Here is a 26303-nt window from a genome sequence, read left to right as displayed (position 1 = left end):
ACTCTGTGCATTACAAAGCCATAAAATATGTTTCATTCATATATGTAGCAGATCATCATAGATATATAGATATCATACGCAATAAAAAATATTCTAATAATGCCTTTGCGTTCCCTGGAGCTTTTGTATGTACCGTAATTCAAGCTTTTGTGCTTAGAAAAATAACATTTGTTACCATTGGTCAAAAGGCTTACACTATTGTTGTAGTACAATGGTTTACTACAGACCATATGACGGTAAATTGCTGCCTTCCTTTAAATAGCGTCACGTAACATATAAGATGATGTTACTTTCTCTAGTAAGCACGAACGTGGGTTACTCAGGATAAAGGTGATTTCGTTGACGGATATAACCTTACACTGCGAATTAAATGTTAGCCTTTTGGGGACAGGGAAACGTGATGATTTTCTTTCGAGAATCAGTTTTTGTCTAATAGACTGAGAGAGAAAGGAATTTATCAATTGTATTTATCAAGTTATATAAAATATATTTTTTATAAATAAATATATAGATCCCCATTTTTACAATTGAGATGTTTGTCTTGAGAGGCAAACTATGTTTTTTAATATTTTTGATACTAAATGTTTCAGTACTTGTATCATTTAAAGAAAAATGAACAGTAAAGCAGTAGCAGGAATATGTATAACCTCATGGATCAATAGATAAGTTTTAAATAAAGAACAAATTGCAGTGTTGGCCTAGTGGCTTCAGCGTGCGACTCTCATCCCTCAGGTCATCGGTTTGATCCCCGGCTGTACACCAATGGACTTTCTGTCTATGTGCGCATTTTACATCCACTCGACTGGTGAGGAAAATCATCGTGAAGAAACCGGCTTGGCTTAGACACAAAAACTCGAAGACGTGTGTCCGGCACAGGCTGATCACCTACTCTCCAATTAGATTGACAGATTATGAAACAGATACATAAATCTAAAGCCATGATCTAAAAAGGTTGTAGGGCCACTGATTTATTTATTTTTATTTTAGGTTTACCCTAAAATTTAATTATCTTTTAAGATAAGAATAATACTGTACATTTATATCAAAACTAATTAGTTACAATACTTAATATCTTTTCATTCAGGATAGAACCTTTCAGCTATTTAAAGAATTCGAAGAATTTTATCTGCTATTTTAGTCATAGTAGCAAGCATAGCAAGTTTAAAATCAAAATTCCTGTCATATGTCCATATTACTTCAGTTCATTGTAAAATGTTATTTAATAGAATTATATGGTCAGAACACCTGCACAGAACTTGGAGAACTCGACGGTGTTTTATTATTTGAAAATGCTTTTTTTCACAAATCCCATTAATTTCTTAAGTATATCAGTTACATCTATGATCTGGTCTTGTCTTTCAGGCCAAAAAGCTACATTTTACAATATCTGTTTTCCTTTAACTGGTGTTTCATTATTTAGAGTATAATCATTTTTGTAAATTCACTTCCCCGTCGTGTCTTTTGCAGGCCACAAAGGGTGTCTCGGGAAAAGGTAGCGGATGAATAAATAAAACAACTGGTTATTGTTTGAACAATGTCCATATTATATTTATTATTACCACATACACACGGCACGATGTGAACCTTGTCTTAAATCATTGTATTATAATAGGTATATGTACATTGCACAATGTGTATACATACATCGCCATACACGCGCGCCCCGTAAGGCTGTATGATTATATATCTCATAGTACGTAGTATTACGTTATTATAATGTTATATTCCAATAAGTTAAAGTGCACAGGTGCACGAAATCGGGTGGTGGTCGTTCCCACCGCTTTTACAAAATCTCTGATATTATTAATAAAGAGATGCCATAAAAACTAATTTATTCATCATACGATTTATATCCATATTGTATACAGATTCATTGTAACATACTATACACGAAGAAATGACGAAAATACCGCATCGGGACCGCGGCGAATGCGCGGCCCGTCCGCCTATCATTAACTTCTTTCCTAATTTAAATGTACATGACACCAAATTCGAACGTATATAAATCCAAATTTACTTTAATGTAAAATCTTAGGTAATTGATTTTTATTGCTATAGAAAATCAGTCAGCACGCGAAGCACGTAATCGAGAAGTAACCGCGAGAACGAAACGAAGCGGGCGGCGTTGCGCGGGGCGGGGAGGGGTGCCGGGGTTGTATTCGCGAGCGCCGGCCATAGCGGCACCGCCCGTGACGTCACACTACCCGTAGCTTCTCGTCCAAATTATACCGTCATAATCTATTAATACAAAAAGATGCGATGTATGAAATTGACAAAACTACAGTAGCCTTATTGATAAATATTGCCATATTTTTATCATTACAAAGATAAGTATCGTAAGAATTAAGAACTATTAGAGCTACAATAAGAAATTTAATTTATGTGAAGCGATCGTAAAAGGGTGTACAGAAACGTCCATGACGTCACAGAGGCAGCCGTTATGCCCTAAGCCCACTCTTGATTCTCAAACGCAATTCTCACAGACACGCTCTGTTGCTGCAATGATATCGAACAGTGTGTATCAGTTCGTGTGGAGCCAATGTGCGTCCGGTTCTACGCGAATTAATTTTTAAACTTTTTGGTCCTTGAATCATTAAGTTGGCCGTTGCCGAGTATGCAAAGCTACTGATCTAAGGCCGCCACGGCGACTCTACGAACATTACCAGTCTGTCACTTTATTCCTTTAAAATTAATTATTATCTTTAATAACAATATAAGTAGTGTAAATTAATGTAGAAAGTTATTATACAAAATATAATAAATTATCTTTTTAGTTAATTTAATTTTATATATAGATGGATATTATACGATATTAGAATCACATAAAGAATTTTTAAAATTAATTTGAGATCTCGCTTATTAATTATTACGTAGTCTTTGATATAGAACACATCTCTAAAAACTGTGACTGAAATAAATCAACTAACGCGAATGTTAAAAGCGAGAGGAAGTGGTCGTTGTTGGGTTTGGGAGTAATGCTTTATCGACTGTGACGTCATTAATACTTCCAGAAGGTTCTGTTGTGGATTTCATGTTTGTGACAAAAGATTACTCGCAAGCCGAACTGCGTCAATGTAGCTCTCTACACTGGTCATAATATTATCATCATTTATTGCTTACGCACATCCCGACTTTAACTTTCTCTAAACCTCATTACATATAACGTAACGACGACAAAATAATATTATGACCTGTGTCCGATCTAACCTCTAACTTACAAAAACTTAACGAAATAATCATAAAAATAATGAAACTAATATCTTTGTCAAGCTAATCCTGATTGCGGCTCGAATGAGTCTAATAATATCGATCAGATGGTATTGACTAAGTCTTTTTACATGCGGCTATCTATGTATATACAATAGTATTATTTTGTCTTAACCGTCTCGTGCAATCGCGGCGAACCGATGGCTTCTCACGAACGGGCGAAACGAACTCACTCACTATAATAATTAAGTATGTTTGTACTCGATCTCGCACGGGGATAAGCGGCCCTGTACGCTTCTCCTACATTAAAAAGGTCGGTAAGAAAATATAATTATAGTGAGGATGTAAATGTGAATGAAAAGCCGACGGCGGAACGGAGCGCGCGCATCGCCCCGCCGCCGGCCCGGGCCTAACAATATAACATTTCATAATAATTAAATATTCTAAGAAAAAATGTCTTAAATACCTACAACACCGTAAATATAAAACAAATGTTTACGTTAATTTGTTAGGTATGATATCGTTCTCCGGTCTTATGATAGACTCACACCTTCGTTTTAATTATCAATTTCCTAGCTAACGTTTAACAACATAATCGCGGTCGCGTTTCCAGTGCAGCACGGCACCGACGCACGCGCCGGTGACTGTGCGACGCGTTTGAGCGGACTGCGAGCTCCGAGCCGATCCAGTCGTCCGAGAATAGCGAACAATGTCATGCAAATAAAACGCGAAGCGAACGCGGCGAGCGCGCTCAGTTTGTAACATTCCTTTATTCAATTAACTACGTACCCATAAGTAATAATAATAAATTACCTTTAAAAAGAATATTGATTAATTTCGTATCATTTTCAATATTTTGTAACAGGAAACATTTATATTTATAACGTATTTATATAATAATAGCATTTAAAAGATTGTTCATTATTATTACCTAAAATTTAATATCTAAATTTATAATATTAATGTAATTGATGTAATGAGTAATAATAGTAAATAACGAATGGTTGCAATCACATGTGCATGTGTAATGAACGCACGAACGGCTACGTAGCGCGTAGACGATCTACGCGAATGCGCTACATGGGTGCTACGAATACGCTGCGTTCGGCATCCTATAGTGGATTAGACAAAGTCGTCATCAAATGTCTCAGTACCTAACGAATATGTATTAATGAATTGACTTCATATTTTACTCTATTACCTCAACTTTGATCATTACCTGTTGTATTGGTATTTAACCTGTGAAACTATAATGCATTTTATGTATGAAAATTTATTATTTACTGTTTTATAATTATTTTAATTAAAACTTGAAATAGATCTAAGTACGTTGTGACTCCACGGCCTAGTGGAGGCGTGAATATTTTTCAACAGTGGTCTTAAATTTAAGTTAATTAATACAATGGTAAGAAACAATGGATATTAATTACGTAATGCACAAAATCGTATATTATAATTACAATGCCTACATTCAAAGGTACAAGATAGAAACGAATTATTATCTTAATATGATGAGAGAATATATCGAAATGTTTCGACTTAGTTTCTCAAACTCCCTTATGTAATCGTAAACATGATGATGTTATCCTTAGGATAAAAATTTATATCATAATACATAATATAAGAAAGTATGTATACGAATGTCTATCGTAGTCTTATAGGGAAGTAACCGAGAAACTTTAGCTAGAAAACAATACATCGATGCAAAGAGGTGGTTTTATACAATTCGAATTAGGCAAAAATAATTACATTTATAGATAAAATATGCGCAATATAGTAGTATAGTTATTACTTTAATATTTGAATTTTTATTAAAAATAGAATAAAATATGTGTCGGTGGACGAGCGAGGATGGCGGCGGCTGCGCGGGCGCAAGCCGTCTTATTGTCTCCGGCCGGAGCCGGGCGCTCCGCCAGGCCTTTACCAAACAAACCTATTCCACTAGCTACCAAGTCGACTCTTCACGCGGAATACGGAGAAGGGTAGACATTAATGCTATTACAAAATAATGCGCTCCGAACTCTGCCCGAAACCCTATTAACACTGAAAAATCTAATCGTTATTATAAACTTCCTACGGAGAATGTTAGAGCACGAAATTCAAATTCGAAGGATAGGCACGAATCGCGCGCCGAACAATTGTTACACTATCTAACGAACTAAAAGTCTCGCGCGTCAAGGGATAGACATGCAAGTTATCTTAACTGTTATTAACTATGAATAATAAAATATTAAAGATACACCTCCCTGCAATTTAACCGTCTAGATGCTTATGAAATGTAATTTATTATTGACAACACATCTACGATACAGTCGAAGCGAGATTGAAAAAATACCTGTTTAATCGATAAACTATGTCTCGTTCACACGACAAAAAGTAGATTATTTACAATAGGGTATTTTAGGGGAGAGAGATAGAGAGATAGAGGGGGTTGGGGGGTGATTTTGGGGAGAAGAGAGGGGGTGGGATCTGTGTGAGATTGAGATGCCGCGGTCGAGGGATCGGTCCGCGCGGTGACCGGACGGATTGGATCACCGTCGCCGATGCGGCGCGCGGCGAAGCGTCGCGGGCGCCGCGAGCACTCGGGCTGTGGACCGGTCGGAGTTGCAGAGTCGGCGCGATGCTGGATGTGCATGCTGCGCGCCGCCACACCGCTCGCCACCTGCGGACAAACAATTTTAAAACTTGTAGTAAAAGGACATACTAATTAACCAAAGTTTCAACTAATTCCTTAACATGTAGAATTTAAAAAGCAAGATAAAGTTTGTAAAAGAGGAAACTAAATGTTTTCTCAGTATGAAACTCAACTTCTTTCACGTTAGAATAAAAGCTAAAAGTACGTACACGTGTATGTAAGCAATTTTAACTATTGCATATTTTAATACATAAACGCTGTGCTTTTAGACTTAATTCTCAGTTTGTGAAAACGAGTATTAGCACTAGAGTGCTCATATTTGCAACAATTACATACGCTCGTTCTTTTAAAAGGCTATTCCGCCTAACGACGTTTTAATTATGCACAACGAGATACATTAAAAATACTCACGTAAATATTTGTGCTTTTGCGCTTTCAATGGTATCCGTTGGTGAAGGCCGCAGGAATCAGCGGTCCCTGTAATGTACACAATAGTCTTAACATTCATTGATTTCTAAAATGAAAATTTATATTAACAGAATCGAGCTTAAAATATAACACAGCAGCGGTAGTTTTTAATTATAAACAAAGTTAAAAACAGCAATGTTCCCGTGAAACACTTTTCCATTTTAATTTCCCTTCATTCACGAATGGGGAGTTTGGATAACGTAATTGAATGGGAGCATAAAACGATCGATTGGTTGTTAACCTCTCCGGGGGCAGATTTAAAGGTATTCAGTTTGGTGTCCACAGTCGATAGAGCCGTAGTGGATTCAGTGGCTAACAAAATAAAAACAGCGATGAGTTAGAACGGCGCGACCGCTCGGCAATGGTAATTACACCGCTTGTTCTCCTTGATTTATGGTTATTGCCCGTGGGGGCATTCCCGGTATCTAATAAGACCATTTTACACCCGAACACCACATGTGCCGCGGCCTACATAGCACGTCTATTAAGCCATTCAAAACTCTATTCTCTAGTTATATTTTAAACTAGCTGACCCGGCGGACTTTGTTCCGCCTAACAGTCTAATAATATCGTGTTAACTTTAGTTAAACTTAATTTAGGATTTCATTTAGGTAATAACATTAATACAACTTTTTTTGCAAATACAAAAATGTTTTATTTCGTTGGTATTAGAGGTTTGCTATCGCTCCAATTCGTGACCTATTTGATGGACTTTGACTTTCTTATTTCGTCAACAGATGGCACTACATGCTGTTTGAATTCGTAAAATTAATTTATCAATCTATTGTTATTCGATAACTAATCCGATATTTTATTCTGCTATTCGGAGTGGAGAAGAATCCACCAAAAAAGAGATAACTAAAATCGGTCCAGCCGATCTTGAGTTATAAGTGGTGAAACTAACACGACTTTGTTTTATATATTTAGATATCGAATAAATTTTTTACGTAAACGTTCGCATTATGCAAACGAATGGAAGCTTTAGAACGTTTTGAAAAATGTCTTAAGATAGGACGTGAAGAGTTAAGATCTCAGCGCTCGCGGTGTTGGCGGCGACAAGCAATGAAGACTGATGGCGTCGCTTGGAAGCAGTTATGGAGCGCGGTCGCAGTTTTAAAAAGCCGTTACCCGCGGCATTGCACCGCGCAGATTGCCGCCGCCGTCGCTCGCATGCTCATATTTCGGAACACTTTATAATCACATCTCTCACGCTTCACTGCCTCGCTAACTTATGGTGATTATGCCTTAAGAGCGACAAGGAAGATCGGTTTCCTAATGAGATTGGAACGTCTTGCTAAAATTTCAGTGTCAACGGCTGTTAATTGCGTCTGCGAAGCCTGTCGCCTCTCCCAAATGCTCTGTCGACTTACGTGTATTTAAAATAATAGTTTAAATCGACATTTATTCTTTAATGACGACTAAAGGAAACTGTTAATCATGCTACGGTATTAGCTGCTTATCATGCATATGTTTCATCTATACTTAGATATGGAATTATAATTTGGGGAAATTCAGTCGAAGTAAATAGGGTATTTAAGGCTCAAAAGAAATGTATTAGACCTTTATTTAAGAAGCTCAAAATTTTATCTCTTCCATGTATTTATATTTTAGAGATATCCTTATTCGTACACAGAAACATACATATTTTTAAGTCGAATGTAGAAGCTGAAGTAAGAAGTAGACATGGGATGAAATTGGCTGAGCCAAAAATCAATCTGGAACTGTTTCGGAAAAACAGCTTTTGTATGGCAATTAAAGTCTACAATAAATTACCAAAAGAATTAAAAGATCTTCCGTCTAGATTCTTTAAAAAGCGACTTAGTGAATAACTTTTAGAAAAAATGTACTATTCAATAAATGATTATTTGCATGAAACACCGTAATTGATGATAAAAAGCTAATGATGTAATGTATATAATATAATAGACTAGATAATATAAGAATTGACTTTGAATAATAATGTGAAATACTTTAAGACAAATTTGCGCGCCATCGTGTGTGGCAGAATATGCGAACGATTTATGATTGTATCACCTTAACATTTTGTACCATATTCTTGCAAAAAATAAATTATTATTATTATTATTAATGAGAATACGGTATCTGTGTAATTAAAGAAGATCTGAAAATCTCTCAATAGAAATCAAAAGTTCAAAAAGAAAAACAAAACACAACAAACATTAATTTGAATTTTGTGACAGTTCAAACTTTACGGGACAATTTTATGAATTGCTTTTATTTGAACCTCACTGAAATAGGCATTTTTGAACATGACGTTATAAATGAAAAAAGTTGTAATCGAAAGTTAATAACTTTATCCCATTTATCACGGATAAAATAAGAATGAAGCTTTTTATTCTTTCCTAACTTTTATATTATAGTTGGTACATATTCACAAAGTTTCATATGTTTTGAGGTGATCTTACCGGGGTGTAATTAAGGGGTGCACGGCTCACAGCGATGGCTGGGAATCCAGAGGGCTGGGGACTCGCTGCTTGTACGTATCCGACGCTGTCTGCTGCAGATCCGTAGACGTCTAGCGCTGGTCCTGGCGAACTAGCAGTTGGAAATCCTGCCCGTCCTCCGGCCGTGTGAGGTGACGCTGGAGGCCCAAAGCCTGCTGCTGCCGCCTGGTAGTTGTTCATTACTGCGAAATAAAATACTAATCTATTAGTGATCGCTACGTTTTGCTATAAATATAAACTTCGCTTATAAAGTTCTTTGTAAAGTCGAATTTATTGACTTTTTGTCCGGAATCCGACAATTACATGAAAATAATAAATTATAATATTACGTATTATTTTGTGTACCGAATAAAAAATGAAACATAAAATTAAAACAATTAACATTTTAGTAACGAATTAAATAAACAAATCAACTTAGGCCAGAATAGAAACCACAGTACATCATATCAATAGTAGTTCTGTAAGGAATTAGGGATGGTTGGTGTTAGGAATGTTATGTATGAATGTGGTGGAGGCCTCACCTGAGAGAGCCTGCGCGAGCAGCGGTGTGTTGTTATTCGGTGTGAGTTGGCCGTTCGTCAGGTCCACTGCAAACATACACATGGTTCGCACACTCTGGCCTGAGCACATACTCATGTTACACACATTCTATGACTGAACCATCTCCTATACAAGCCTAATCCTAAATTACCGCATCGAGTGTCAACGTAATCCGTAACAATTCTACACCGGAAGTACGCGTAAATGCATGAATAATTTAGCCATTTAAGGCGAACACAATCCCCACGGTAAGACTATGTCAGCATAAAAATATTGTAAGTATTTCACGTGCATTCAAATGAAAAAAGGGAGGTCGAAGTTTCGCGCATATAAATCACAGAAGCAGAAAAAACTTTTACAAGATATCCAGTAAATTATCTGACGTGAGTTCTCGCTGGTACCGCGGTCTGCTTATTGAATAGGTACATTAGCATACCATGCACGTAGCAATGCTCCACGCTGCCTCCGTTGCTTTGCGCCCGTACCGTCTTATCGCGTCATTTGCTTATTTATTTACCGTTTTCCACGTACAATAAACATCCATTGTTGCAACTTACTCACTTACGTTGAAAAGGTGCTACGATTTATGTCGACTCATACGTTTACCATTAGCAATATTGGCTTGTAGGACAAATTTTATTTTGTCAGATGTGCGAGTTATGATTTAGTGTGAAAAATGGAGGCCCGTTCTGCACCAGGTGATTACCGGCCTGTGAGTGACTTTGCAAAAAAGCACAATATAAGTAATGGAGGATGAATGATGGATGGGGTAGCGGCCAGTCGGACAGCGGGCTCGATCGCCGGCGCTCGGACGCGATCATCGCTAAAATGCTGACACATTTTAATAATGGTTATTTATTTTAAAAGTTGCTTTGGGAAAATTACGCTATTATAAAATAACTTGGAAGGGAAGCTAAATGTATTTTTTCTAAGTGATTTATGTATATAATAGCTCGTTATATACATCATGTTAACGTAAAATTGGAATCATGTGGGGTTCAAGTAACTTTACGTGTCAAGTATTATTTACTTCAGATACATCTTTATTGGTTCCATTTACTTGAGTGTCTTGTTGTTTACTTATGAAATCCACATTACACGTTTAGTTACAGTAAAAATCTTTGACATTAACTGTACCCCCAAAATAATTTAATTACACCTGTAAACGCAGTGATAAACCAGAAATTGGAGGCATTCGATTAAGATTGATAAGGGCCTAAAATTGGAAACGAACTTTTAAGATAACAGCGCCCATTTCCAGTTTTATTGGCTTAGGTGAGAACTCGTAAGGACTTTATTGAGGTACGGGGTGATTCGCACCCCAAGTAAGCCTCTCACCTCTCGGGAAGCACACATTCATCTATAAATTCTGAGGCCGTCTTGCGAGCTATTCGAACTTTCATAATTGCGAAGTTCGGAGAAACTTAATAATTCTTCTTCACAAGTGGGATGGCCGTGCAAAATATTCACAAGGCGTTCGGAGGAAAACTCAAGGAAAGATGCTGAACGTTTTACGCACGCCCTTTATTTGGAGTTCGATCAATCTAGCGATTCCTTATCGGTTCATATTTTGGCGTACAAAGTTATTCTATCCGGGCTTATATTATATAAGTTCGCGTGTAAGGGTAATATACTTAATCACATTGCGAGTTATATGGATTTAAAGTTAGGATAGTTTGTGTTCAGAATTAATGTAAAGCCATAAATTTAAGAAATTGAAAGGAACTCAAGGATAAATTTTGAATTTATAAGTTGTAAAACTGAATTACTGTGAAGAATATAAAATAAAATCAGTGGCTCTATAACCTTTTGAAGTCTGGGCCTCAGATTTCTGTATCTTTTCATGATCATTTGTCTCCTATACCTGACAAGACGTCAAAATTTTGGGTCTATGGCAAGCCAGTTTACTCACGATGTTCTTTTGGACCGTTCGAGTGAATGATAAATGCGCAGATAGCAAGAAAGTCCATTGGTGCACAGCCGGGGATCGAACCTATAACCTCAGGATGAGAGTCGCACGCTGAAGCCACTAGGCCAACAATTAAACGTTGGAAAAAATTTATTTGCAATTATTACCGATTTATAATATTTAAACCTACATAAAACTCGACTTACAGTTTATTAATAAGTTAAACAAAAGTCATTGGTGTTAAGCCGACGCAAATCACTATTAAAACATGTAAAACGTAATCAAAATACTCCGATATAAATTGTTAGTAGCGTAAATAAATAACAAGATGAAATAGCATGCAAACACGATATTTACAACGTTTTGGAGGGAAACATTATTTACGTATTCAAAAGTTGTAGAGTCACATATCTCATCGGCGTAATACTCATACTTCATTTCTCACTTCGAGATTGAAATGTATTATTTTAGCTTTTACGTGAGTTCTGCCCCTGCGTATAGAAAACGTATATTTAATAGGTGCCATCAATAACTTCCCTCACTGAGATGATACTGAAGCGTGTTTCGGTTGCGAATATTTCTCACTGGATTTATCGTTAGTAGCTTATTTTTAGTCAATGGTTCAGTCATAGATTAAACACGTAAAGCCACAATTTAGAAGCGGAATTAGTCACACATTAATTAAGGCAAAACTTTCAAAAAATTTCTACGTATAAAAACAGTTCTACCCATCATTAAAACGCGGAAATGCCGCCATTTTCTACATTTAAACTACGGAGAGTTATCAATATTTCTATTCTATTATTGATTACAAAATTATACTACTTATTCTAAACTTAGTTGATACAATATAAATAGAATTGCAGCCTATTATTACGTATGCCTAATGCACAATTATAGAAAATATAACTATTCTAGCTTAGATCTAATTATCACTACCATTTTAAATGAGTTTGCACCACCAATATTTTGTATACTTCTACATACTATATGTTAAGCGTCGTACAATTCCTCCAGAAATCTCTGTTATTAACGCTAATCGTAAGCTCTACTTTAGAAGGAAATTGCCTGCCGCGACTTAAACCTCTATTCTATACTATTCAGGAAATCCGCTAAATATAATTAATTGTCTGTCTACAATTTTTTTACAGAATTTCACGCTCTAATACTAGAGTACTAAAATTATCGGCTAAGCTGTTCTAATTTACATTTTTATTTCAATCCTGGTCTAATACTGTTCACACTTTACGCACAAATGTTGCCTACTCTAGTCTATCGTTAAACTTTATCAAACGAAGATGGTGAAAATATTACTCGCCCTATAATTGTCGTGGACGGCACTCTCCATTCACCAGCAGTTTCTTGGATCACTACACTTTTGCGTTTATCGTATACCCTATCGTAGACTTAAAGGATAGCAGGATTTCGATTTTCTATTTACATTTAAAATGGCATAGAAGAGATTTTATTGCACAGCGCAAATATTCTGAATTTGAAAAAAAAAAGTAAACTTCGAAGTCGAATTTGTAATAAGACTAAAAATATGTTTCCGTTAATAAACATTCAGTGATTTTTCGCAAAGTACAGACCCACACTGGCTGAACCATTATTTTTTTAATTAAACCGCCTTCTGTTCCGCTCCTAATTTTAACTTCCCCTAGAGTTCGTTACATAATTCGGCTTGTTTACGAGTTTATCGGGTTCCTTGGTGACAACGCAAGTGTAAAAACAAGAAACTATGTAAAGTAGTTATGTTTGGTTCGCGGGCTGCATTCTGAGGGCGAGCGTGTTGAATGCGAGGAATCTCGAAGATGCGGCTGCGTTCTCGCGGTCTCACATGCCTCTTCAGGGACAGGAGTCTATGTAGATATAACAACTAACCTTCTTATTTTATACTCATTACTCTTGTTTAAGTATACGCAATAAAACATTTCTTAAATGTCACAGTTTTAACGTTCTATCCACTTAACACTATCTCTTCTAGCCACTCTGTGTTGGTTAAAATAAATTGGACAGTAAGACAAGACATTTGCATATACATTGGCAAATTCCTTTATTTTTTAAAATATAGCGGCTTCACAATAAGTTCTTAAAATTAATATAGAGGATATGTCGAAATAGTAAGAACAATGTTTTGACTTAATTAATACGTTGACACGATTACAATTTAATTATAAAAATTGTGCAATATCGATACCTAAGTAATTGAATAACATTGGATTACTTCCTGAGGGATACCGCTTATTTAATTCGAGCTATAGGGGCGAGCCTAGTCGGGTAAAAACATCTGCGAAATCGCGTGAATTATTGATTTACAGCTAGCGACATTGCATTCCATAGCTACGTTTCAAAGATGGCGTCGGATTCGAAATTTAAATTCAAAGTTGTAACGCAACGAGTTTCCGGGAGCCGTAACGGATGTTCAATAACGTAAGTCGTGAAGCGTAGTGGTCGTTGCGTGTCGTCCATCGCAGAACCTATGAGCCTTGAGCGAGCCCGTTAGGATTTACATACTCCACACCGACCAACAGACGACTTTCCGCCGGTATAACTCCCACTACACCTGCGACAAAATAAAAAGCTACAAACCCCGCGGAACTAAAAAGGACTCGGGCAGAACCGCGGCGCTCAAATTAAAACTAAACTGAAAGTATGTCAAAAAGTAGCTTCGTTACGTCGAGTTTACGTTCTCAAATTACGAGAGCTGTTTAGAGTATTACAAAACAAAAGTATAGAGAATGTTGAACATCCCACGGTTCCACTCATCGAATGTTTATGGAGGAACTTAAATCGCTCCTGATTACTACTTGGGTTATTTAAATTACTAGCACGCACATAATGACTACGTATTTTTCGTATTAGGCCAAACCTACATCACGCACAAAATGCAGGAAAGGGGAAGCTATTGATGAGTTATTTTCCGCGTGTTTTGGTTATTAAGTTATTTACCCGTACGGCAAATTCTAAGAGGATAATAAAGGTTTTTGATCTTAAAAATCGAATTAATTATGGCCACACTTTATTATTAAACTTACGCTTAAGTATGACTAGTTTAGAGGATGGCGATTAGGACGGTCGCACAACAGCGATATGATTGGATCGAAATTACAAAAGCCGTTTTTTACAAAATTTAATTTTGAAAAACAAAGTGCGAGGCGCGGCGATAAAGCGATGGCTTATGATTGTAGATCCTTTGAAGCATTACGCCAATGGTATAATTATTAAAATTACAGAACAATTTAATATTTTTCATACGTGTTGTAGCGTAAAATAGTAGCATCCAAAAATATTACACAACAATAATAAATATCAACATTAATGTAACATTATCGCTTAAGCAGTGTAAATATATTAAAATATAATAGACAAATAACTTTCAAACAATAATGTATATACATTTAATTATACAATAGAATTAATGCGAATATAATTAAGATATTAAAATAACATTTTCAAGCTCGTTTATAGTATTTTTCATCAAATAAAATATCTAAACTAATACTAGATATTTCGCTACAGAAAGAAAAATCTATGTTTTTGGTTGATTCCTATTCATCCTCTAAACTGAGTAGTTATTTAGAAATTAATATCTATAACTACATGAATTTGAAAATCTTAACTGTCTAGAGAAGAAATTGATTATATTATTACTTAGATAAACTCGATATACTGAACACAATTCCTCCTACTCATAAAGATCTACTGCGTATATTTATTTAAACGGATTTTATTCATAGCGTAGAGGTAAGTTTTAAAACATTATTTCATCATGATAAAACAATTCTCCATTGAATGAAAAAAATATCATCCTTTATCTACCCAAATAGAGTAATGTAAAAACATAAAACACGTGTTATGTTTCACAGTAAGTTGAATTTCAAAAACTTTTGTTATTAATTAATTGATTATGTTAATTGGCCACATGGCATCTGATAACAAACGATTGAAGGTAAAAATTGTGTTCAGTGTTACTTTTTAAGTCCTATATCTAAACTAGAACATGCTAATAAGAGAATACATGTATCTCTATTAAACTATCTATTATTGTAAGAGAAATCTTTATTCTAACTACACCTATTGTCTACTTGAAGACTATGTTACTTTTAAAATTACCTACTATATCTAAACATGCTGGTACACCGATTGTATTCTGGTTCGGTATTGATTTATGATTATCTAGCTTTCGCCTGCGGCTTTACTCGCAACGAATTTCTAAATATCAACGCTACGAGTGAAATTATAACGTAAATCGGATCAGTAGTTTAAAAGTTGACTTGAATTTTTATTTATCTTTGTAACTAGTATTTTATATAATTTGTAGTGTAAGTTAATCTTCAAACTTAAGACTATCAACGGTTAGTAGTACTGTGGTAGAACTTAAACACACACTAAACGTGTAAAACCGTTTATGAAACACTTGGATTTACGGTTTAATATAATTTGCTGTGATTTTAACCGTCGACGTCCACGCTTGTGAATTTTCATTGCATCGAAAAAACACATAAAACGATAGCCGCCTTTATTGGTTTATCATAACCTGCTATAATCTATCTCGCGTGCTGTTAAATGGAAACATAAAAGTTAATGCGGAGCAAATTGCTGTGTATAATACAAATGAAAAATGCAAATAGTATTAGCCCGACTTCCGATAACATCGATAATTGAATAACGATGAAAAGATCAACTAACATTTACGTCATATATTTACGAATGGAAATGGAAATATACGTATATTGTTAACGAAGTCCGCGCAAGCACGGGCACGTAGTTTTGATAAACACTAGTAGTATTTGTGCAGCTGCTCTCCGCATCGCGTATTGTCGATTAGGCAGCAACTGACGCAACCTACTGTTTCGTTAGTTTTCCATTACGAAAATAACCCTAATCCGTAAGAATAATACTGACTGAAAAATTAACGCCTCGTTTCGCGTTGAAAATACACTCGCATTTTATAAAAATACATAAATAAGTATTCCGCCAGACATTCACCGAAAGTTACCCAAAAAGGGACTTCGTTTCCTAACTCTTATTTTTCCAGCCCAAACTTGTATAACTAAAAGAATAGTTGAAAATTTTTCCACTAAGGGTAAAAGAGCAAACGGTCACACAAAGAATTTTGCGGTATTCGCGTTTTAGTATTTGTACAGCGCTTACCATTTGAGAATCGTTAGAGAAAATCGCATGTAAACATTCGGTCGTACGCTTGGCCGGATTGTCGCGACAATATTTCGATGAAATATAAATAGTATATCTCAAAAGTTGGACGTTTTATAATTGACGGCGTGGCAGATTTATCTAGATGGCTCAGTCATTGTTGGAGGTGTTAACTTGTTAGTTAAGTTGTTAGGAGTTCACACGAACTTTTGCATGAGTTAGTGAAATGGGAAGTTGGGATATTGTCACCCGAGTTATAGATTACACAAAGCGTATGCGTTTTTTAAAGTTATCAATGGGTAAAGCGCTGGTGCCTTTTGGAATCGTTAGCTGTTAGTGGAATGCAGTGTCGCCGCGAGTTCACAGATGCATGGCGTGTACATTGTAAACCCCGCTCAATTCGAGCGGGTGGTATGGGAGAAGTGTCGCCAAGTGATGGTAGTGATTGCCGGACAGTTGGTGGTGCAAGCTCGCCAAGGGATTACCTGCAGGATATGGCAGCCCGAAGCTAGGATAGCCCGAATAGCTACGTCCGGCCGCATAAGCGGCGTATGCTGCGGGAAAACCTGCCAAACAAACAAGCATTGTTAAAACTCAAACACAAGAATAAGAAAAACATATCAAAGAGATTTCATATGTAAAATAAGTTGAACGATTGTAATAAAATCTGATCTTCCGAGGCAATGAAATAACAAAAATTCCAAATGGCCTACTTCTAAAATAGACAACGGATTTTAAGGTATGGCACGGCTTTGGACATTGTCCAGAGCAAATTATTTTGTAAACATCGTTTAATGTTCGCTCTATAATTGTTAAGACCCCAAACTATAAAGACATTCCATGTTTACTAAAACTGCTATTGAATACAACTATGTAACTACTACTAAATGATTCTACCACATTTAAAGCGACACATTGGCTTTTCTACGTTTGGCAAAAATGACTGATGGTGACGTCATCGAATAATTATCCACCCGGATCGTCCATCATAATATTGCCAATCAAAATAGTGTATCTGTCAGGCCACATGATGCATCATTCGTGGACACTCACACTTTGGTAATCCATTTCCCCAACCCATTAGTACAAAGCAAGTATGTCAAAGCAATTAGTAAACATGATTGAAATTATCATCATGTTTTTCACCAACATTTGAAGTGATTACGTGAACATATATAAATATAATAATAAAACTTACCATCAGGAAGCGCACCCAATGACCACATGAAATCTAGAAATGTAAAAACATTTACATAAATTGATCGATTCTTACACCTTACATATATTTCTGCTATATTTTAGTGTGCCATGAGACACTATTTTGCTTGGCGGTTATTGCAGAAACATCAATATACATATATATAGCAAAGACAACAACTCTAATAGTTCTACACTTATCCATATATCTATTATGACATGGGGTATGTTAGTTTCTACCACCATATATGATTATTATATCTTCAAAAACGCTTAACTATTCTATATGTTAGTCTAATACTAAACATGTTAAACAAACAGACTTTTTTAAATATTCAAGAAATGATATTTATTAATCTATATTTAAGTATTAAAGACTCTACATATTAAGTTAATACAATCATTAATACTATTAGTAAATGTACTACACTCGATACATTTTGATAACACAATTCTCCTGTTATACAATGAAAATTAGAGGAAAATACAAACTAAATAAAATCTAATAGGAAACAATAAACATATTATAAATATATAACAGAAAATATATTAATAAGTTGAAGATTACTATTACCTAAGTACAACTGAAAGTAAACTACCTTTTCAAACCTAATATAATTAAAAAAACTATTCAATTCACAAAACTCGTTTCAACATCGACTGTTCACAAATACCTCTCTGTTTCCAATGTTAACATTTTTGAAAAGCCGACATCAAGATGTAAAGCTAGCATAGAAAAACTCTAAGGAATATAAATATTATTTACGAAAATATCATTTCAAAACATCTCATCAATTTAGCCGCAACCGATAATGTAACTAAACTTCTAAAGTGATTGAGTTGTATTATATGGATGGAAATGTAGCAAAACTGGCAAGACTCAGCAGAACCGACGGGCTCTTATTTAATTTTCCCTACGAAAAGCTACTCGGAAATCAGGAAAAACCAGGCTCAGTTCTATTTTATCTAGCTATTCGTAAATCAAATGAGATTAAAGCACCTACAAACCTGGTAGAAAAATAGTTTCATTCTTTCTCCCTACGTAAAATTGTTCGCGTTCCTTTCTCTACGTTTTAATAAAAATTTTGTCTGTATAAAATTACATTAGCTGACTATGACTCGTCTAAATTCTCTCTGTACATAATACATAATATGTCAAAAATCTGCTATCTAACTGAATCGTCTAGTTGCATTACTAAAAATAAGACACTTCGTATTATTAATGTACTTAACATTCAAGGGGATAGTTATGGAATGTATGAAAATTAGGGGAAGATTGCACGGAAATTATTTCAGGGTGTTAGGTTAGAAGTGATGCGGCTGTTGTTGAAAGAGAATTGTGGATCAGAGAGGAAGAGGTGTAGGGAGTGTTGACGTAAGAGGAGAGTAGATGGTGGGCATATCCAGTGCATGAGCACCTAAAAGTTCAGAGACGGAGTAAGCGAGTGGTGTCATGGTAAGAGGAGTCATGGTGGGACGGTGTGGTCTAGGAGTCGGTCGTAGGGCAGCGAGTGCGCGCCGATACATAGCTGCGTGGGCGCTAGAACTTGCACCTAAACCGGCGCCGGTGACGAGGATTTGCGCCGGCGCATGAACAGGATAAGGAGCATATCGTACGCCACCAGCAGCCACTGCGCTACTTAGCAACTCACCGTAGGCCCCGCGTCCTGCAGCTCTCGTCTTCGCCAAATTCGCTGGCAGCATTACTTCTTTCGGTTGTGCCTTTTTGCATTCCACCTGAAACAAAAAGTTTTTATTTATTTTGTTTTTGAGACTTATCTAAATATATTCATTATAATCGCAGAGATAACCAAGTAAGTTTACGTGAACTATACATTAATTTAAAAAAAAAATCTTTTTTGCAAGATTGTTCAATATCTCGTCATGTTTATACCTCTTAGAAATATCTGCCCTGTAACCTTCTGATAAAACAATTTAAATTTAAATATTAATGAAGTGTTTAATATTAAAATCGTTCTCGACAGTCCTGAACAAATATCATTACAGAATGAGTTGCAGAATTATGTAAGAAAAGAGGGCCGGAATCGGTTGACAATCCGTTATGCTTCATGGCTGGAGTCTCAAATTGAATTTTAATATGCTTTACCAAGTCAAGTAGCTTATTATACTTATCACACAGAAGAATACGGTATTAAGGCGGCAGAAATAATTGTTTATTCTGAATTTGTTTCCTTTGAATTTTGTATACATTGAGGACGGGGTTGAACTTGTTTTATATACAGGTACTTATAACGAGTGTTTCGTTTAACTTTTATTTATTTATTCATAAAAACTAATTATAGTAGCTATTTTATTCATACAACAAAAAACCGAACATCTCAGTATTGTTATTATTAAACAGTAGTTTGTGAATTTAATTTATACAGCAGCCCTACTTAATCTTGAACCACTTAAAAGAAATCACAATATGAATGTATTTCCTAACAATAATAAAAACAATACTTTATTTCGAATTTTATATCGTAGTTTTATATTTTATATTATTGGTACTGTATACAATGTTATGTAGCCAGCACTTGTAATTGTCTGTATTAAAACCCAAGCCTTAATCGTTTCATTAAGCAATTTTAACGAAGGCTATGGGTCCCTTCCTTGCTTGTACTTTCCCATTTCTGGGAAGGGCTGGAGGCAAATATAAATTACCCAATCTACTCTAACCCAAATCTCTAGCAATAGACATTCGCTACAATGTAAAAGGCTTGTTTATAACATGATAAATTGCTTAAAATTTAAATGAAATATATAATGTAAACATTATTTTGGGTTTATAACCATTACGTTGAAGCAATAAACATGAATTTCATTCAATAAGATTTAGATCAATAACAGATATATTTAACTTGGTTTTCTTGCACAAAAATGTTCACACCGAACTGAATTAAATATTCCAAAGACCGTTACAAAAACGAGTGTTTTTTTGTCATCAAGACGCTTTTAAAGTGTGGATAATGTGACATCGGTGCTGAATGATAAATTGTAACGTTTAAAACCGCTTGTCAGGCGGACTAAATCTCCCGAGATACATTTTTCATACCCTTGCATAATCGCGACGCGTTGTATGTACATAGAGACTCGTCCACATTTGTCACACGGCCGTCATGAGCCGACAAATGAAGGCTTTACCGCGCTCTGGTACTTTGTGCAGGCTGCACTTTACACAACTTTGTGGAGACACGAAACTACGTGCTTTCGCACTAACGCGGGGTGTGTGAGTTTGCTCTGAGTGTCTTTTCACCAAGTTTTATGTCGAGATAAGTCTTGAATAATCAACATGTAAAGCTCGCGTCTAAAGTTCGGATTGTTTGTACGTATTAGTTGTGCATAATTAGTTTGCGTGAACATTGACGCTTAGACTAAAGATATTTTTTAACTTGTCTTATTCTTTGCAAACCTATATGAGGGTTTTTTACTAGAAAAACAACATTAAAATGATAGTAGTTCAAATATGCCTAACTGATATTGCCAATAAAGCAATTGTTAAAGTCAAAAGTTACGCAAATAACTCACACGACCCACTATTTAATGCTATCTGAATAACGATATTTCAATGAAATAGGTAGATAAATTGAAATTCTCTGCATTGGAAATATATTTATCACTCAAAATTTTATTATCACGATCGATATCGAATTGAATTGGAAATAATAGAATCAGAATGTCCGTTGAAAAACCTATGTATAGCCACGAAGAAAATTTAGACCGGCCCCGTTAATTGATGTCGCGTTGGTGAGCGGGAAACAAAAGCTTACAAACAATTCGTATTGGAGTTCGCACTGCCGATCGAGCGTTCGAAATCGCGACGCAGTTTAATGACACGAAAAATAACAAAGGTAAATTGTATTTAGCCCCAGTAGACGCGCCCTGCCGATCTATCGATCGAAGCGACGCGAAAGATCTCGATTTAACCGAGCGGACTTAAGATTTGTTCAATAGGTCTCGGCTTAGTACCGAGCGACTTAAATTCCACTTCGTATGAGGAATTTAATTGTTTCGCATCACAGCATGTTTCATCACCTTCGATTGATGCGAATTAATCTGAAAGCAGTCATTAAATTTCCGCTCGATATGTTCCAATGAAATGATTTCAAGTGAGCCTACATGTCAACATGTAAGACAGTTAAGGGCACATTGAGTGCTTCGTCGGTATTGTTCAAATATTCGGCACTGATGTTTATTCAAATACGCCATCCTATCGGAATAATCACATTTTTACTTCATCCATTTTTATATTCGAATAAAACCGTATGAAGACATGGATTTTTTGTTGATCTGTCGTTTTATTGTATCTTTTTTATTTGAATTCTTAACGTAGATGATGAATCAGAGTATAGTTGGAAGCAAATTCCTGTGAAAAATGTTATACTCGCGTTTAAATTAAATAAGCACGAAAACGCGTCTATGCAACAATATATAAGAGAAATAAATATTCTTCATTAGAACCATATTGAAATTTCTAAAAAAATTTTAAAATTGTTATAAGATATTTATTTTAAAATAGATTTTACGAAAATGAAGTATTTTTTATAGATTTCAATCACAATGCGGAAAATAAATTAAGTTTTTTAAACTTCGAACTGAGTTCGCATGTTTGTTTACGTTAACTGCATTTATTCTGCGTTTGAAATTTTTGTTTCGTTTAAATTCTTGCTGCGGACTACGGGCAGATCGCCAAATAGACAACTTTTATAAGAGGATAAAATATTGCAGATCTTAAACCAATATGAAACTATCAAAGCCCTTCATATTCTGCAGTATTCAATTTAAGTTATGAGAAAATAGGTTTATTAGTATTGCTTAAATTTCAATGTCTGCAGAAAGGCTGTGCTCTTTGCAGGCCTTCCCCTAATATTGGTCATCGCGACATATTCAGGTTCTTAACTTAGTTAAAAAAACAAACCAAACAAAAGTAATTTTTGACAATACTTTAGAAGTGTCGTGACTTTTCTAAGTACACGATCTCATATGTCTCTTGTCTTACAAGGGACTTGTTAGTAACATTCCTTAATTTGGTTGGAAAGGCTTAATGCGTGAGTACAACATGCCGACCCGCCCAGGGGTTAGGGGGAAGGTTAGATAAGTTTATCAGGGAAATCTCTCGCATATTGACAGAGCGTCGCAAGGACCTGATTGGCGCTAAACGAAAGCCTCGGCGAATAAGTATAAATTTATAAAATGTAGAACTAACTCTCGGTACTCCTTTATTTTATTTCTCTCTTTCAAGGTCTTCAAGTATATAAACTACATACAATAAAAGAGATCTCTATTTAAATATGCACTCGGTAGACTGCGGTCTGATATGGGCGGCGTTAGCATCAGGCGAGCCTCCTGATGATTTATGAACAAAATATATACTTTTTTGCAACTGGGCAAACGGACATCTGTCGTTAAGTGCTGCCCATGGACAATCACATTGCCAGAAGGCTCGCAAGTGCATTGCTGGGTTTTAAAGAATTGGTACGCTCTATACTTGAAGGACCCTAAGTCGAATTGGTTCGGAAATACTTCAGTGGCAGTTTTAATCGAAATAGAAAAAATAGGTCATGCCATCCAATATTTTCTGAAACCTTTTCCTTCTATATCATCTCCAGTTACACGTAAGACTTACATCGATTCTGGGCTTAAATACGCATCTCGTCAATTTTCGTGGAGTCGGCTCAGCAATGTTCATAAAAATTTTGATATAAGAAATCCTTTCGAGGGGCCGGGTTAGGTAAGATGAGTTACAAATCTTACGTTCAACAGGTCACGGATAATGAAACACTTTGCGCACCACGGGAGCACTTTGCATATTTACTTTATCTCGAAAGAGTTATTATTAAATTCCGATTGTCAATTTATGACATTAAAAAAGTGTTTTTAGAAGGTTTCTATGACTTATTGTATGATTATATATAAATATGAAATTATATATAAATATATTTTAAGGAATTTATAATAAGGTTTGTTATGGAAGAGCTTGGAACCCTGACACAGGTATTGATTACTTGAAAGAGTTCCCAAATCTTACACATTATAATACATATGTACTTATTTTTATTAAATATTTGTATTTATTTTATTTATGATAAGAGTTAGCTTAGTTACCTGCCTAGAAACAAGCAGGAAAATAAAAGAAAATTTAATACAAAAATGTTAGTCATAGTGTGGGGTTATAGGACTATGCTATCCTCATTTAATATTATCATAACTATGTCCAGCGTATTCCTTCTTAAAGTAAACTAACCCTTCGTAATAATGGGGTCACTGGACTGATAAGTGACTAATTTATTGTGTTTAAAATATTTTTAATGTATATTGATATCATGCGCCCATCAACTACTCAAATAATATTCTTTTAAGTCTTTAAGTGTCAATTTATCTTTTTGAAAGGCAAGGAATAATGTTAAACGTTTCAATTAGAGAAAAAATTTAAGGACATGACTGGCAAAACTCCACTTTAATTTGGGTAAGTGTTAAGTCTTTTAGGCTCAGAAAGTAGCTTAGTCATGTTTTAATTTCTTATGAGTGAAACTTGAGTGGACGAAGTTATAACAAGAATAAGATGTATAGAAAAGTGGAACAAAAAGATCATATATTGGTACCCAAGAGAGACCAAGACAGTTTCGAAGGTGGGAAGACGAAATAAAATCCGTAACTGGGAAAATATGGACAAAGAAAGCTCAGAACAGAGCAGATTGGAAAGAAATGGAGGAGGCCTTTGCCAAAGTTGGGCAAACAGATGGGTTGTCGGTGTCACCGACTCACTAGAGACAATAGTTTAAGTTTAAAATTATATAAAACATTCTGTCTGAATAAAGGCTTATATTATTATTATAAGAAAAAAATTCTACGTAAACAATAATTTTGAAACAGTTAATGTATGTCATAAATTGTTATTAATTCCTGTATAACATTAAAAGTCTATTAAAATTCAAGTACACATATGATATTCCCTTAGTAATAAATCGTCCCTCCATGCTTTATGAAGAAAATTCATCAAAGACATGAAATGTTCGCGTGACATAGGCCATACATTTTAAATAGCATTGGCATTGCCGTCATAGAAATGTTGGTAGGACATTAAATATTAAGATTGGCGCACAAGCGACTTGCAACATTCATTAAACATACTTCGTCTATTCCTGGGTATATCGATCGTAATTGGCAACTAACAGGCGAAAAGTAGCCTTAGAATAATTCAAACCACTGAAAAGGTAGTTTTTTAACTATTTTTTATAAGAAAACGAGTATTTTGATTAAGAAAATCCTGGATAACTCAAGTGTACTAAAGCTTGATTAAATACTATAAAAGATAGATAGATATTGATTTATTTAAAGTTCAAAGTATATATTATCTATTCTAAAATATATGACAATGACTGTAAACAGTGAAAAAAAAAAAATACAAAAACACACTAAACTTCCAGTTTTAGGATTTACTAGTTTTTTTTTTCAAAAATAAAAATATCTAGTACATAAAAACATTCTAAATCAGCTCGCAATAAAAAATATACTAATATAGAGAATCAAGTAAAGATTAAACATATGAGCAAAATATACTATATCAAATACCTTTAACTGGAAACTGAACCATTTCGTAAAATTAAAAGTTGATAATTGCCCAACTTGGCAATACTCGAATCTTAAAAACGAGCTTTAATGCGAGGCAAAACAACTAAAATGCGCATTGGCAAGTAGCTGAGCCATGTTAGCGGTCGTTTGCAATTGTAAGTGGACGATTAACGGGAACTCGGTACTTCACTAATTCCTATCAAGCATTAGGATTCTAGAAAAGGCAGAAAAAGGATAAACCGATTGTGAACGGCGAGCAGTGGCATCGTTTAGCCAATTGAAGCGTGGGTATAATGAAATCTGTATAATATTAAACGAGCAACCTATAAAAGTGTTTTCATGTATCTAAAACGTTTACGAATTCTCCAATTCGAATTAAATGGACAGTATTGGGTTATAGTTACTTCGAGCTTAGTGTTTCAATAAAGATTTTTACGATGCTTTAATGTTTATTTTATTCTCGCCACAATTTACTTTTGTTCTAATTCTAAAAAAATTAGATGAAATCATTTTTTTTAATTTTCAATACAGCTATGTATTTACCAGCTTATTATTTAGAAGAGAAACGAAAGCCTGATTGCAAGTAATGTTTTCAAAAAGCCTTTACGGGGGAAAAGAACTACCAAACTTAGGTTGTATAAACATAATTCAAATAGTAGAAACTAGAAATGTATAAAAACTTAATTGGAGCAAGTTTAAAGATTAGAAAATTAATTAGTAAACAATAAAAGTAGATTGTTAAAATTTTAATACAGCTCTTTACCATACCAGATTAAAATCATTTTGAAGCTTAGTTTAGTTCGTATGAAATAATACAATAGCTGCATCGCCTAAACTCCGTTTAGCTTTAAGTTACAATATTTGTAAGTAACGTTTTCTGATCTATCAAATGTAGTTTGTCCCATCACCCATTTTGCATAAATCCTGTGTTACTTCGGTAGTCTCATGAGATCAGTTCAGAGCCTAATGTAAATGAAATTGTGCACAAGAAAGCCACTTTCTTGGCTGCTGTTTATCGCCACATGTCTCTTAACTCTCCGAGAGGAGGGTAACGTGATAATTAGATTTTCTATTTACATATTCTATGTGAATTAACTTTGAGCGTAATGGTAAATTCCGAATATGGTGTCCCAATAGAGTTTGCGTGAATTATTAT

General features: G+C 35.1%; 1 protein-coding gene across 14 annotated transcripts in view; it reads right to left on the bottom strand.

Annotated features, from left to right (window-relative positions):
* Positions 1-1520: 1520 nt before the first annotated feature.
* Positions 1521-26303, bottom strand: part of LOC125053054 (RNA-binding protein Musashi homolog Rbp6) — a 480872-nt gene continuing 456089 nt past the window's right edge. For 10 of the 14 annotated variants that reach the window (XM_047654233.1, XM_047654234.1, XM_047654239.1 and 7 more), the window contains 7 exons: positions 19228-19312; positions 17577-17609; positions 16864-16944; positions 9297-9362; positions 8737-8957; positions 6254-6319; positions 1521-5869 (listed from right to left, as the gene is read on the bottom strand). In XM_047654233.1, coding sequence (XP_047510189.1) covers positions 6278-6319; positions 8737-8957; positions 9297-9362; positions 16864-16944; positions 17577-17609; positions 19228-19312 — 528 coding nt within the window. In that variant the 3' untranslated portion in view covers positions 1521-5869; positions 6254-6277. Of the gene's footprint in view, positions 5870-6253; positions 6320-8736; positions 8958-9296; positions 9363-13260; positions 13788-16863; positions 16945-17576; positions 17610-19227; positions 19313-26303 lie in introns of those variants that run through there. The other 4 variants (XM_047654236.1, XM_047654235.1, XM_047654237.1 and 1 more) reach the window with 4 other exon arrangements.

Source organism: Pieris napi, chromosome 10 (genome assembly GCF_905475465.1).
Source record: "Pieris napi chromosome 10, ilPieNapi1.2, whole genome shotgun sequence".
Taxonomy (NCBI): Eukaryota; Metazoa; Arthropoda; class Insecta; order Lepidoptera; family Pieridae; genus Pieris; species Pieris napi.
The sequence above is the reverse complement of the archived record's forward strand: the minus strand, read 5'-3'. Positions and strand labels throughout refer to the sequence as shown.